Source organism: Lynx canadensis, chromosome B2, assembly GCF_007474595.2.
Source record: "Lynx canadensis isolate LIC74 chromosome B2, mLynCan4.pri.v2, whole genome shotgun sequence".
NCBI lineage: Eukaryota > Metazoa > Chordata > Mammalia > Carnivora > Felidae > Lynx > Lynx canadensis.
Window position 1 is genome coordinate 139,466,284 of NC_044307.1, and position 13,662 is coordinate 139,479,945.

General features: G+C 38.9%; 2 protein-coding genes across 14 annotated transcripts in view; one reads left to right on the forward strand and one right to left on the reverse strand.

Moving 5' to 3' along the window:
• OPRM1 (opioid receptor mu 1) overlaps positions 1–13,662 on the forward strand; it is a 178,745-nt gene that overhangs the window by 147,993 nt on the left and 17,090 nt on the right. The window lies entirely within an intron of this gene.
• IPCEF1 (interaction protein for cytohesin exchange factors 1) overlaps positions 1–13,662 on the reverse strand; it is a 178,748-nt gene that overhangs the window by 41,658 nt on the left and 123,428 nt on the right. For all 13 annotated transcript variants that reach the window (XM_030316629.2, XM_030316628.2, XM_030316630.2 and 10 more), the window contains 2 exons: positions 5,899–5,972; positions 4,304–4,375 (listed from right to left, as the gene is read on the reverse strand). In XM_030316629.2, coding sequence (XP_030172489.1) covers positions 4,304–4,375; positions 5,899–5,972 — 146 coding nt within the window. The remainder of the gene's footprint in view (positions 1–4,303; positions 4,376–5,898; positions 5,973–13,662) is intronic.

The following is a 13,662-nucleotide window of genomic DNA, read 5'->3' on the forward strand; positions in this document are numbered from 1 at the left end:
ATCTGGCCAGAGTTTGACAGGCATTCCTAAGCTGGGGAAATTTCTAATTCCTTGAAAAATTTTATATGAGGCAAAAATTGACCATGTCCTATCTTCTTATCGACTTATCATTTTACTGGTAATAAATTTCAACAAAACGTCAATAATAAAAATAGAACTAGATAAACCTTCAGGAACTCAAACTTGGCTCATGATTTCAGGCCACTGGAGGTCCATCTCAAGGGGTTAGCCAGGAACATACTATATGATACAAATTCTTAAAAGTCACAAAATGGGTCAACTTCGTATGTTCCTAGCTATCTAACCTTCTATTTAAAGGGAAAATATTACTTCAGGGTAGTGATAATATGATTGATTTCCCAGTTGTTTCCAGTCTCCTAGAGTTTTAGAAAGTATTCCATATTTTACATTCACATCTTTTTTGGAGAAACCAGTGCACTCGATAGAGGCCTAAGTCAACCAGTATCAACGACATAACAGCAAGAATGTGGTGCACTTACTGACTCACTCTTGCTTTCATTTCTTCTAGTCCTGTACTGCCTCGTGACTATTCAGCATGCTACACCCCCACCATTGCCTCAACACCACACACTCCCAAGTCTGCAAATTTCAACAAATTAGGAATCCTTACCCAACCCTCCATCTGCCATGGTCTTGCCATATTTATTTTCTATTAACAGGAAATATATAAATTTGATTTTTAGAAACAAATAAAATAGGCCTTTCTATAAGAAGGGAGCTGAACTTTCGCCTCATTTAAGAGCCCCTTCAACACCATGAAAGACATGAGCTCTTCAATGGCCACTTAAAACCAGACTGATACACAGGCCCAGATCAGGCCACAGGAACCACAAAGTGTTCATCAAGACCTGATAGAATAATAAACAAGCAAAAAAAAAACCAAAAAAACACAAAAAAACAAACAGTAAATCACAGAAAAAAACACAAATGGCTAATAAAGAAATAGAAAAAACTTATCAGCGTCAATAGTATTTTGGGAAATGCACATTCAAACACAGGAAAATATTCACCACCAGACTGGCAAAACTTTAAACTGCCATCGATTTCCAGAATTTATGAGGAAACATTCTGATCCTTTGTTGAGTTGAACATCAAAATTGAGACAGCCGATTTTAAGCAGGCAATTTGATGATACTAATCAAAATGTAAATATCCACACCCTGAACTCAACAATTTGAATTATAAATGTCTATCCTGAAGACTACAAATAGATGTTGAAGAATGTTAACTCAGTAAGATTTGCAATGGCAAAAAGAAAAAACACTGATACAATATAATCATCTATTAATAGGAAAATGGATAAAGTATGGCACTAATTTCATCATTAAAATCAATGTTATAAATGAAGGTAATAAAGGCTTTGTGATGACCTGGAAAAATCCTAACATATTGTTAATTAAAAAAAAAAAACAAGTACAAAACAATATGATCAGCCAGATTCAATGTACTTTTATTTTAAACCTATATGTACTTTAAACTATATGTATTTTAAAACTATTTGTACATGTACACAAATTGGTATGCAAAGAAAAGCATCAGGAAAGATATAGGTCAGTCATACTGTTTAAAGTGGTTAATCCTGGGGACAGAAATTGAATTGGAGGGTGAAGGTGGGGGTATGGGAAGGATTTCACTTTACATCCTTCTGTATGATAGGATTTTTTACAAGAATATATCTTAGGTGTCATCTAACTAAAAGAAACATTCTAAAGTACACTTTTAAAAACTGGTCAGGCAAACCACAATGAATGTAATGGCTCACTTTTAAAATACCAACATAAACTATTCTTAGTTTATACCGGATTTCATAATTGTATACTGATCCTCTCCCCCCCTCCAAAAAAAAACATCTAAAAGTGAAAAAGATAAATTTTTTTAACATATCAAGACAAAAATAGTTTTGAGCTCAGAATGCCTGAAAAGGCATTTCTAAGTTCCTTTCCAGAACACAGAAACACAGAAATATGGCAAAACACACGAATATTGACAATAAAGATTCCTCTCAGCACTTACCCAAAACTCGTGTCCTTTTAATTGCCGCCATTAGCTACTTGCTATGGAAAACGTGATTGTTTAGAATCTTATTTGACTGTTTTCCTTCTAGAACCCACTGGCTTCCCGTATCTCCTTTGCTAAGAACGTTTTTTAAAAACATCAAGGCAGTAAGAAAATTTCTATTTGTGGCTAAATAGATGGATGCACAAAAAGACTTATATTTACATAAATGAAGATGACAGATGTTTCCTGGGAGTTTGTTGTATATTAACTTGATGTGTTGGAGGAGCACAAGTGTTAAGAAATTGATATACAAAACAAGAAGGTTCTTCCCACAAACACTGTCTGAGAAAGGCAGCTACCAACCAGTCTTGGTTTAGAAACCAACTCGTCCATGACCCTAATTACTTACCCCCGTGCTTGTAAATTGAGGGTCCCTGCAGAACACAGCATTTCTATCAAACATAATTACCTTTCCCTTCATCGTCCCTGAGCAAAATGTCACCACCCAAAAATGCAGTTTCCCAAGGAAGCAAACTTCTAAAACAGGACGCTGGTCTCCGCACGCGTCCAGATTCTCCACTCCCTCCCCCAGATTCTCTGCATCTCACAAAGAAATACCCAGCTACAGTATTTACTGGCTTAAACTGGCCATATCAGTAAGAAAGGGTGCTCTTCAGGTGCCGCTGCGGAAAAAATATCTTTAAATGCCATGTGCATAATCTTGTGGGAGAAGAGGGTTAACGTGGAGGCCCAAAGAGATTCCACACTGATGGCTATTAATGCCACCAGAGGCCAGAAAGGACCACTGGGGATTAATCGATGGCTCAGCTCCAGACTGACCCTCAGTATCATGGGGCTCCAAGTACTGCTGGGTAAGACGTTAAGCCTTTCACACACCACTGACACACCTAAGGCTTGCTAATCAGTAGGATTTAGTTACCAATACAAATAAAAAGAGAAATAAAGAGCTTTGTGAGGTTTTTTTATCTTCTTGTGGGCATCTGCTTTTCTCCTTCTCAGGCACTTGAGAAAGCTAGGCGGAGAAAGCTAAAATCAGAGGGTAGAAACAAACGTCTCTCTTCATTTAAGTAAATACAAGTCTTGTCTGAAAGAATTAATTTGTCAATTCCTTGCCTTGTTATTTAACATGGGCTTTCCCAAAGGTCTATAAAGAGCCATTCTGCCTTCATCTGAAGGTTGTGGCAGCGGCTTAGGGAACAGGTGAGAATGTTTCTAGCTAGATGAGCCTGCCAGGCAGGGGATATCCCGCAAGAAGGGGTGGGTGGGTGGGTGGGTGTGGGTGTGTGTGTGTGTGTGTGTGTGTGCATGTATGCTTAACGTTTGGTGAAAAGCAGTTTTCTTTAGGTTTCTAGATCAAGACGGTGAAGAGAAATTATATAGAGCAGATTGCTCAAAAAATCATTATGCATAACTAAACAAAACAGATTAAACCATAAGCTCTTTGAATGAATTATGTATGTATTCTTTTATTTCTCTTGCTCAGGATCTGCTGCAATGGGACGTATAGTAGGTATTCCACTGACACATTTTATTAGTTACGTAAAGGTAATAAGGAACACAGAATTCTGAGAATAGGGCTTAAGTTAAATAGAGGGCCCACTGATGCCTCAAGCACCTCAAGTGTATATAGCCTCATTCAATTAGCAGCCATTGTGATCACAGCATAATCTAAACCAGTAGGGGATGGAGTGGGGCTGGTAGTCCTCAGTGCACATATTCCACTTATTTAAACAGAAAAAAAAAAAAACAGGAAATGGTGTCAGAGATATAAAATGTTATGTTAGATGTACTCCGAGCAAGGACACTTTACAAAATTTTCAGGCCAGAACATGAATTGTGATAAGCACGGAATCATGATGATAATCACACAGCACATAAGAAATGTTATAGATATTTTTCACATAGAATTCTAAAAGCTGTGAGATCGGTCACAGTACTTTTAAGACTTTATCACTGTGATGCTGATTCTCACTGTAACATTTTCTTATAATGACTTCTGTCTTTTCCTTTCTCAACTTAGTGGTTCCCTCTGAAGAATCTTATTACTTCTTCCTAAAATAGCCATTTTGATATATGTAGTTCTCCGAAACGCTTCCAAGTCAGGGAAGAAAGCAAGAACACTTTAAGTGCCAAGGAAATTAATTTTTAAAGCAGCAGAAATAAATAAAACAAGAATTAATATGAACATAGACTTAAAATTCGAACACCTGACCAAAGTAATCTATTCCCATAAAGATTGGATTTAGCAATTTTCTCTACTTACACACTCATTTCCTGTGCATTTTCAGCTGCAAAATAAAAGGTCTTGATTTGTGGATGGCTGATCTTAAAAGCACTTGAAGGGGGGAAAGCACAGAAACATTAAGAAAAAATTAGTGTAGTTGTCAATGGGTTTGAAATGAAATTAAATATAAATATGGTCAATTCATCTGCTTTCTTTGTAAATTCACAAAAAAATAATTTAATTACATTAAGTGCCCACTGTCTAACCTCTTTCATGTAGACAGCAGAGAATTAATTTATCATGTTGAAATATCCAGAATAGGACTGAGTCTTGGCCAGCCCATAGTTTCTATTTAAAACATACGGGCATGTTCTTTTATTTTTGATTGCTAACTGCTTTGCTATAAAGACAATAAATTAAAATTTACAGTCTTAGAAGTGTCACTTCAAAATACTCAGATCAACTCCTTAAAGCAAAATACTTAATTCAAATTCGATCAAATACATACAAGAATTTTATACATCAGAAAATAATCAAGTATAGAACTTCTATACTGTGCCAACACATCAAAAGTCTTAACCCAAGCCACTGTCTTTGGGTAGAAGAAAAATATAAGGTATATTTTTCCAGTTTAAAAGAAAAGTATAAAACACTGGAGATCAGCAAACAATGAAATATATCCCCTTTACCATTAGACCGGAAGTCCTGCAGTAGAGGCCAGGGTTTTGGTAAATAACCAGTTCAGTCAAAACCACGAGAATCAACACGACCTCATGTTATCACTGGATACGTGCAGCAAGACGAGACTGGCAGGGCTTAAAGCTAATAATTTTATTCATTTTCTTAGAAAAATCTAGTCAATTGCCACTACTTGTAACATAGGTCAGTAGGGAAATGCTTTTTCTGATAAGACAGAAAAAGATGTCAAAGGTAGGATAAGGAATAACAACAAGAAAAAGCTGAGGAGGGCACATTTGCAAAATGCATTGGGATGCTACCACGGAAAAAGCACGTGGACGGGAGCATGGTTAGCTGGTCTGGAGCCAGCTCTCCTGTGATTTCTAGGCAAGCCCTGACTCTGTGCTGTTCCCTTGTCAGCACAACAAGGACCATAAGCTGGTGACTTTTTTGGTTCCTGTCTATTCTCAATCTTTTGGACTTATATTAGGGCACAATCCCAAAGTCGAAAATGTCTCAGAGAATTCAAAATCCAGGATGCCCATGTGAAGAACTAAGAAAAAGAAACTGCTCTTGGGATCATATCTGCAGCTCTGGCCAGTCCTGTTGATCTGGTCATTCTCTTTAGAAAGACAAAATCTTGACATTTGATCTCCCAGCTAAACCTGGATGGGAGCTTGTTTTTCATTCCATCTCCAACACAGGTGTCAAAAATATGCCATGCCAAAGCTCCGTGGGGTTTTAAAATCCATCTGTTCCACAAAACGAAATTCCAGACAACAAGAGGTTAAAAGCTTAGACCACTGTTTAGGATGCCAACCCATGAAGTTCAAAATTCTCAAGACATTGGGTGTTACCGTCACTAACTTCCAAGTCACCACATCACTCGAGAAATGAAAATTATTAAAGGAAGTTATTCTGGTTCAGAGTCTTATAGGAAATGATAGACAACTTACTGCTTTTTCTTGCATTCAGAAGCTCTCTCCACAGTGAAATCGGGCAGGTTGACAAATCCATCGGCCTTCTCTGCCTGAGAAAAACACATACAACAGATATGAATAAATGCGTCAATCCTAGTAAGTTTATAGAGATCACATACATTGAATAGAGATTGTATAAATGCAAAGAAAGGCAATCAAAAGATACCTCCCCGAATCAGCACTGGACTTATCCAGATACATATTTTATGAGAGAAAGTAATATTCTCTTGATAAGTCATCGCAAATTGTTCCACGAGAAGTAACATGATACAGCTTAGGTATGGCCAACGTATGGCATGCACAGGACCTCGCCCACCCCTTTCCCGCCTTCCTGGAAAATGCCAGCTAACCAGTCAGAGCTCCACTCCCTGCTGAGTTAGTAGGCATCCCAGTAAGCCAGTTCTCAAGCTCCAGTAAGCCACAAGCACAGAAGGTAGAACGTAATTAGCATTCCAGCTTACGGGGGACAGAGGCCTGACTTTGGAGTTAGCAAATCGGGCTTCATATCATGGAGCTACGACTCACTGGTGGTTCTAAGACTTAAAGGAGCTCAGATAAATAAAACGCTTAACAGTTACTCAACAAACATTAGTTCCTCTCCCACGTCTATAGGCTGTTCCACAGAATTAAACCACAGAGCCATTCCTTGGAAAATCTCAGTTCGGTAATCCATTCTTAGGAGGCCTTTCTACAAAGGAAAGACGGCAGGAAAAAAAATGGCCCTTCTGAACATTGCCTGAATGTCACCTCCAAACACCAAAAATTGTATAGGACACGTAATTATTGTTCCACCTCTCTGAGAATTTGTTAATCTCGATGAACAAACTGTAACAACAATAGGAAGCTAGACTGCTGGTCCCAGATAGATCCCACATCTTCTTCCATCTATGCTCATATCTCTGAGTACAGAAATACAGTCCACAAGATTAATCGTAAGTCAATCAGTGCTTATTGGCAGAGGAGTAAAAACTTGATTTTGAAAATCCAATCTTAAATTTAAAAATCCACTAGCTATTAACGTAGCACCATGGGTCCTCCCCCTTCACTTTATCATCCCGCACCTTTCCTTTATCTGCAACCAGAGTGCAGCTCCTACTTTTCCTTCAGCAACATGAAACTGTGAAACATTTGAACCTCTGCCTATCCAACCTTCCCTCTCCTACAGGAGTTAATCTATCCAAACTCTCTGTTTGAAATGCTTTCATATTAGCCTCAAAACTCAATTCTAAAGGGAAATTCCTTCTTATCAAATGATGTATATATTTTTTCCATTCAGATTATCTCTTGTCTTTAATGCTTATTTATTTATTTCTGAGAGAGACAGAGTGATGAAGGGGCGGAGAGAGAGGGAGACAGAATCCCAAGCAGGCTCCAGGCTGTCCGCGCAGAGCCCAACGCGGGGCTCGATCTCACAAACCATGAGATCATGACCTGAGCCAAAACCAAGTCAGAAGCTTCACTGACTGAGCTACCCAGGCAACCCTCAACTTATTGATCTCTTCATGAACTGTGTACTTACCAGATGATGGTTTCACCAATCCTATCTCAAAAAGAATGCCAAGTACTTAAAAAACAGAGAGTGTAGATCAACTGTTTCTACAATCCACAACGCTTCCTGTGAACTCTCATCAGCATTATATAAGAGTATAATTTTGGAAAATTGTTAGGCTCCAGCAATAAACATATATACGTGTTTACTGTGTGTGTGTATATATATATATATATATATGTACATATACATATATACATACATGTCCTCCGCAGAAACATTACTCACAGTAGCCAGAAGGTAGAAACAGTGCCATCAACAGAGGAAGAAACAAACTGCAGTATAGCCACAGAATGGAATACTACGCAACTGTAAAGCCCTGATACATGCCACACACAAAGCATCACACGTTATACGATTCCGTTTACATGAAATATCCAGAATCGATAAATCCAGAGACAAAACACAGATGAGTGGTTGCCAGGGGCTGGGGAAAGTGGGGAATAGAGAGAAACTGCTTAACGGGTACGGGTTTTCCTTTCGGTGGGTTGAAAACGTTCGCAACTAGACAGAGGTGGGGGTTGCGTGATATCTTCAATGCACCTAATGCCACTGGATGCCTCATTTTAAAATGGATCCTCCTAGGGGCGCCTGGGTGGCGCAGTCGGTTAAGTGTCCGACTTCAGCCAGGTCACGATCTCGCGGTCCGTGAGTTTGAGCCCCACGTCAGGCTCTGGGCTGATGGCTCAGAGCCTGGAGCCTGTTTCCGATTCTGTGTCTCCCTCTCTCTCTGCCCCTCCCCCGTTCATGCTCTGTCTCTCTCTGTCCCCAAAAAAATAAATAAACGTTGAAAAAAAAATTTTTTTAAATGGATCCTCTTATGTGAACTTCACCTCAATTTAAAAACCATAACCTACATTAGGTGGAAGTATTTCCATGCCGATTTCTATAATGGCTTTAGAAAGAAAACCACCTGCATTCTCCATTTGTTTCTATTTCCTCCCCTCATTCACTTCTACACCCACTGTTCCCCAGAAGCTAGAGTTGCATGAACCCCTGGTGACTTTCATGCCGATAAGTCCCATCAAACTTTCGTGGTCCTCACTCAACTGAACTCTAGTAATTGATCCTAAAGCTCACAGTTTCCCTCTAGAAATGCCTCATTTCTTGCTCTTCTGACAACATATTCCTGCTGCTCCCCTTCTCCTCCAACTCTCTGTGCTCGCTTTCCTGAGGTCCTCTTCTCCTGCCTGCGTCTTAAATGGCAGTGTTCCCCAGACTTGTGACCACAAACCTAATCCCTTCTCGTTCCAGTACCCTCTGTGGGGGGACCACAGATACCACCATGACTGCACGTACCCCCATGGTACACACACATTCAAAATCTATACCTCAAGGGGCGCCTGGCTGGCTCAGTCGGTAGAGCATGCGACTGTTAATCTCAGGGTCATGAGTTCAAGCCCCACACTGGGGGTGGAACCTACTTAAAATAAAATTTTAAACAATTCCAAATCAAAATCTATACGTCAAACTGGGATTTAATCCTGAGCTCCACTCCCAGAGATCCAACTGCCTAGCATAACTGTCCACACACAGGCTCCCAATTATAGACTGAACATTTGTATCTGCCAACCCCAAATTCTAATTTTGAAGCCCTAAGCCCCAGTGTAACGGTATTTGGAGGTGGGGCCTTTGGGTTTTAAATGAAGTCTTGAGGATAAGTACCCCCATCATGAGATTAAGCCCTTATAAAAAGTAAGGCAAACAAAGCAGGCATCTACAACCCAGAAAGAAGGCCCTCACCAGACACAGAGCCTATCAGCACCTTGATCTTAGACTTCCCAGCCTCAGAACCATGGGGAGTAAATGACTGCTGTTTAAGCCACCCATTGAAGGCATCGTGTCATAGCCATACAAACTAAGACACTCCCAAGAGTGACAAATCCAACACCACACTTATCACTTTATGCCACAAAACACCTGGTCCTCTTTCTCCTGTGTTCTCTACCTCACTGGATGATACCACTTTCCATCCTGATGTCAAAAAGGGAAATGGGGGACACATCGTTGATCCCCTTCTCAGCCTGCGTGCAAGTAATCACCGAGATATACCACCTCAGAGCTGCCTCCCAGCTCTTCTGTGCCTGCATCACCTCGCTCCTTCCTCCGCTCACCACCAACTCTCACCTCGCCTACCGCGAAGTCTCGCAAACCACCCTCCCTCCCTCCGCTTCTATCCTTTCCCCTCATTTGGTGTCCAAATCACAGTCACAGAAAGTCTTGACTTGCTGTCACTTCTCTCATTAAAGTCCTGCACAGCTCCCAGTGGCTCTTGGACAAAGTCCGAGCGCCTCAGCAAGAGTAGGAGAGACCGTCATGATCAAGGCCTGCTTAGTGACACAATTTCATCTCCTCCAATGTCCCTGGCCCCTGACTCCACCAAAATAAACAAACAATTCAAACAAAGAAGAACCATACTTCCATTTGAGCTGAATTAGAATTGGCCTCCAATTTATGGCATTGTTATTCTCTAGGCAATTTATTTTCGGCACAAATAGCCCATCTTAATAATACAAAGTCAATCAACGAAAACCGCAATATATGTGTGTGTGTGTGTGTGTGTGTGTGTGTGTGTGTATATATATATAGTAATACTGTAATATATATATTGTAATAAATACTGTAATATGTGTGTGTGTGTGTGTGTGTATATATATATATATATATATATATATTGTAAATTTTCAATTAGGTGGATTTTTTTTCCTGCACAACTGAAATGGCTTAGTCCTTCAGCTAAGACCGAAATGAATTTGAGTAAAAGATACCTTTGTGTTTCCTCAGTAAGTCCTTCATTAGCAAAAGCAGCTTTCCATTGTACTGAAGACACTCAAGCTGTATTCAAAAATCACAGATAACTGTGTCAGAAACTGCCTTTGCTTATTTGACTTGCAAAAATGCCTTAAAAATGACAATCACTTTGGGAAAATCCTAAAGGAATGACAGTTTTCTCCTCTTCCTCCTCCTTCTTCTCCTCCTACCCCTTCACATCCCTTGTTCCTTGTTACATTAACCAAAATAACTGTCTTGAACGTACCCTTCCTCCTCAATAATGCCTAACTTTCCAAAAAGTTACTTGAAAGTTCTGCATTGGTACCTGCAATTTTCCCTCTGTGTCCGAACGAAATAAAATCTTCTCTTGCCAGAGCCATCAAATCATCCTCTGGCCATTGTGCAACCTTGCCTCACCAAGTATATCTTAAATTCTGGAGTGAGACAAGGCTTTTCAATTTCTGGTCTGCTGTTCAACAATCTCAAAGGCGTTCTTCCTCACATGTGAGTCCATCCACGTTCCCAGCAACTCTGATCTTGTTCATCCCAGTGGGATCTCATCTGTAGGTGCTGTATGAGGCAGCATTACACACAGTTTTATGAAATCTGTTCATGTTACGCATTCATTTATCCAACAAATATTTAAGTACCTTCTTTGGGTGAGGTACTGTGGCAGAGATTTAGGATATATCCATGGATGAAACAGGCAGAGATCTCTACCCTTGAGGGGAAAAGAGACAGTAGTTCAACAAATAAACACATAACCCATTGCAGGCAATAACTGCAGTGGAAAAAAGAAGAGTTGATCAGAGCAAAGGGGTTCTGGCTGTAAGCAGGACAGGCTACCCTTCTGCTCTAAGACTTACAATCCCTTCCAAGCTCACTCCCCTGGATACAGCACCACAAATCAATTCAGCTCTGACCTTCTCCAAAACCTTTCCCTGTTCCTCTAAGCCTGGAATTGGTACTCTCCTCTTTGTGCCAGGGGTAGGCTTTACTTCCAGACTTCTCTTACTGTAGTTAGTTATCCGGTTATATCTCTGTTTCTCCAGTAGACTATGAGCATCTCGAAGGAAATAATCTTGTCATTTATTGTTATATCATTAATACTCAGGACAACATCGGCATTCAATACATGTGAAAGAAAGAAAGAAAGAAAGAAAGAAAGAAAGAAAGAAAGAAAGAAAGAGAAAGAAAGGATCACTCTCTTTTTCCTCTGGCAATAAAAAAAGTGCTAAAATGAGATGCAGAAGACACTTTGGAAAACTGTTCAGCAATTTCTAAAAAACACAAACATACAATTACCATAGTACCCAGCAATTCCATTCCCAGGTATCTACACAAGAGAATTGAAAGCTTATGCCCACGCAAAGATTTGCATGCAAATATTTATAGCTGCATTATTCCCACAAGCCAAAAACTGGAAACAATTTAAATATCTACCAGCTGGTAAATAGTGTGGTATATTCATACAATGGAATATTGTTTAGTGAACTATCAACATGCGCTGAAACATGGATGAAACTTGAAAACATTGTGCTGAGTGAAAGCCAGATATGAGAAGTCACATATTACTGTATGATTCCTCTATATTAACTGTAGAGAAAAGGTAACCTATGGAGTCAGCAAGGAAAATAGCGGGGTTGCCTGGAGTTGGGGGTGGAAATGAAGGTTAACTGTAAGTGGGCATGAAGGATTTGATGGATACCATGACAACTGTTTAAAACTGATCCTTATAATGGCTTCATCACTCAGCGCACTTACCAAAAATTACTGGATTGTAAATTTTAATAGGGTGAATTTTATGATTTGTAGAATATATTCCAATAGAACTTTAAAATATATTTTAAATATATAAGATCCAGGGGCATCTGGGTGGGTCAGTCAGTTAAGCATCCAACTGTGGCTCAGGTCATGGTCTCACCGTTCATGGGTTCCAGCCCCGTATTGGGCTCTGTGCTAACAGAGCCTGGAGCCTGTTTTGGATTCTGTGTCTCCCTCTCCCTCTGCCCCTCCCCTGCTTGCACTCTGTCTCTTTTTCTCTCTCTCAAAAATAAACATTAAAAGAAAATTAAAGTGTGTATATATACATATATGTATGTATATGTATGTGTGTATATACACATACATATATATACATATATATACATATACATATACATATACATATACATATACATATATATACATATATACATATATATGTACATATACATACATATACGTATATATATATATGTATATGTATGTGTATATATGATTCAAAGAAAGGTTGGGAAAATATAAAACCATAATAAAACCTCTTTGGTTATCAGTAAGACTTGAAAGAATGTAAAATATGAGGTCTCAGATGCTCCCACTGGTGACTCAATATGACTTGTTCAAATTTGAGACACAATTGGTTTAGTATTTCCTGCATTCTGTGGTTTAAACTAAACTGTGGCTTCCATTTTGGACTACAGGAATTTTAGAGACAAAGATATTTTATATAGAATTTGCCACACTTCAGACATATTTTTGAAAGTTAATTGAAATACGACATCAAGTTTTAATATTTAAATGCAAACATCAGGGGCGCCTGGGTGGCGCAGTCGGTTAAGCGTCCGACTTCAGCCAGGTCACGATCTCGCGGTCTGTGAGTTCGAGCCCCGCGTCGGGCTCTGGGCTGATGGCTCAGAGCCTGGAGCCTGTTTCCGATTCTGTGTCTCCCTCTCTCTCTGCCCCTCCCCCGTTCATGCTCTGTCTCTCTCTGTCCCAAAATAAATAAACGTTGAAAAAAAAAAAAAATTAAAAAATAAATAAATAAATAAATAAATAAATGCAAACATCAGTGTCCATTCCCAGGGATAATGTTTGGCTTTTCATTCTACAAATACGTTGCAAAATACACAAAATTATTTTATAAGTATCTACATATATCTGAAAGGTACAAAGGTAGACCTAGAAAAATAAGACTGATATATATATATATATATATATATATATATATATATATTCCAGAGACTAAGTAGGCTAAAGAAGACAAAACCAGAAACAAAGGATATGTGTGATATAGGAAATTGTTACATATTTCATAGTTAAAAATAAAAGGTATAATTATCTCTCTATTCTCAGTGGAATCATAGTTCTCTGATTCTAAGAAACCTGATTTTTTATACTTTAAATAATGCTGAAATCAAGAGGCATTTTAGAATCATTATATATTTTTAGTGCTGCATTTTCCCCCAAAACCTGATATTAAATATATTGTAGGTCTTAAAATGAATAGAATTTTAAATCTGAGGGGAAAATAGTTTAAAAAACAAAATATATATTTCTTTGTAAGACACCTTTCTGCGTACATGTGAATATGGATTTAACATTCTTGCAATTACATGAAATAAACATAGTGAGGGGGTTGCCTGCGTGGCTCAGTCAGT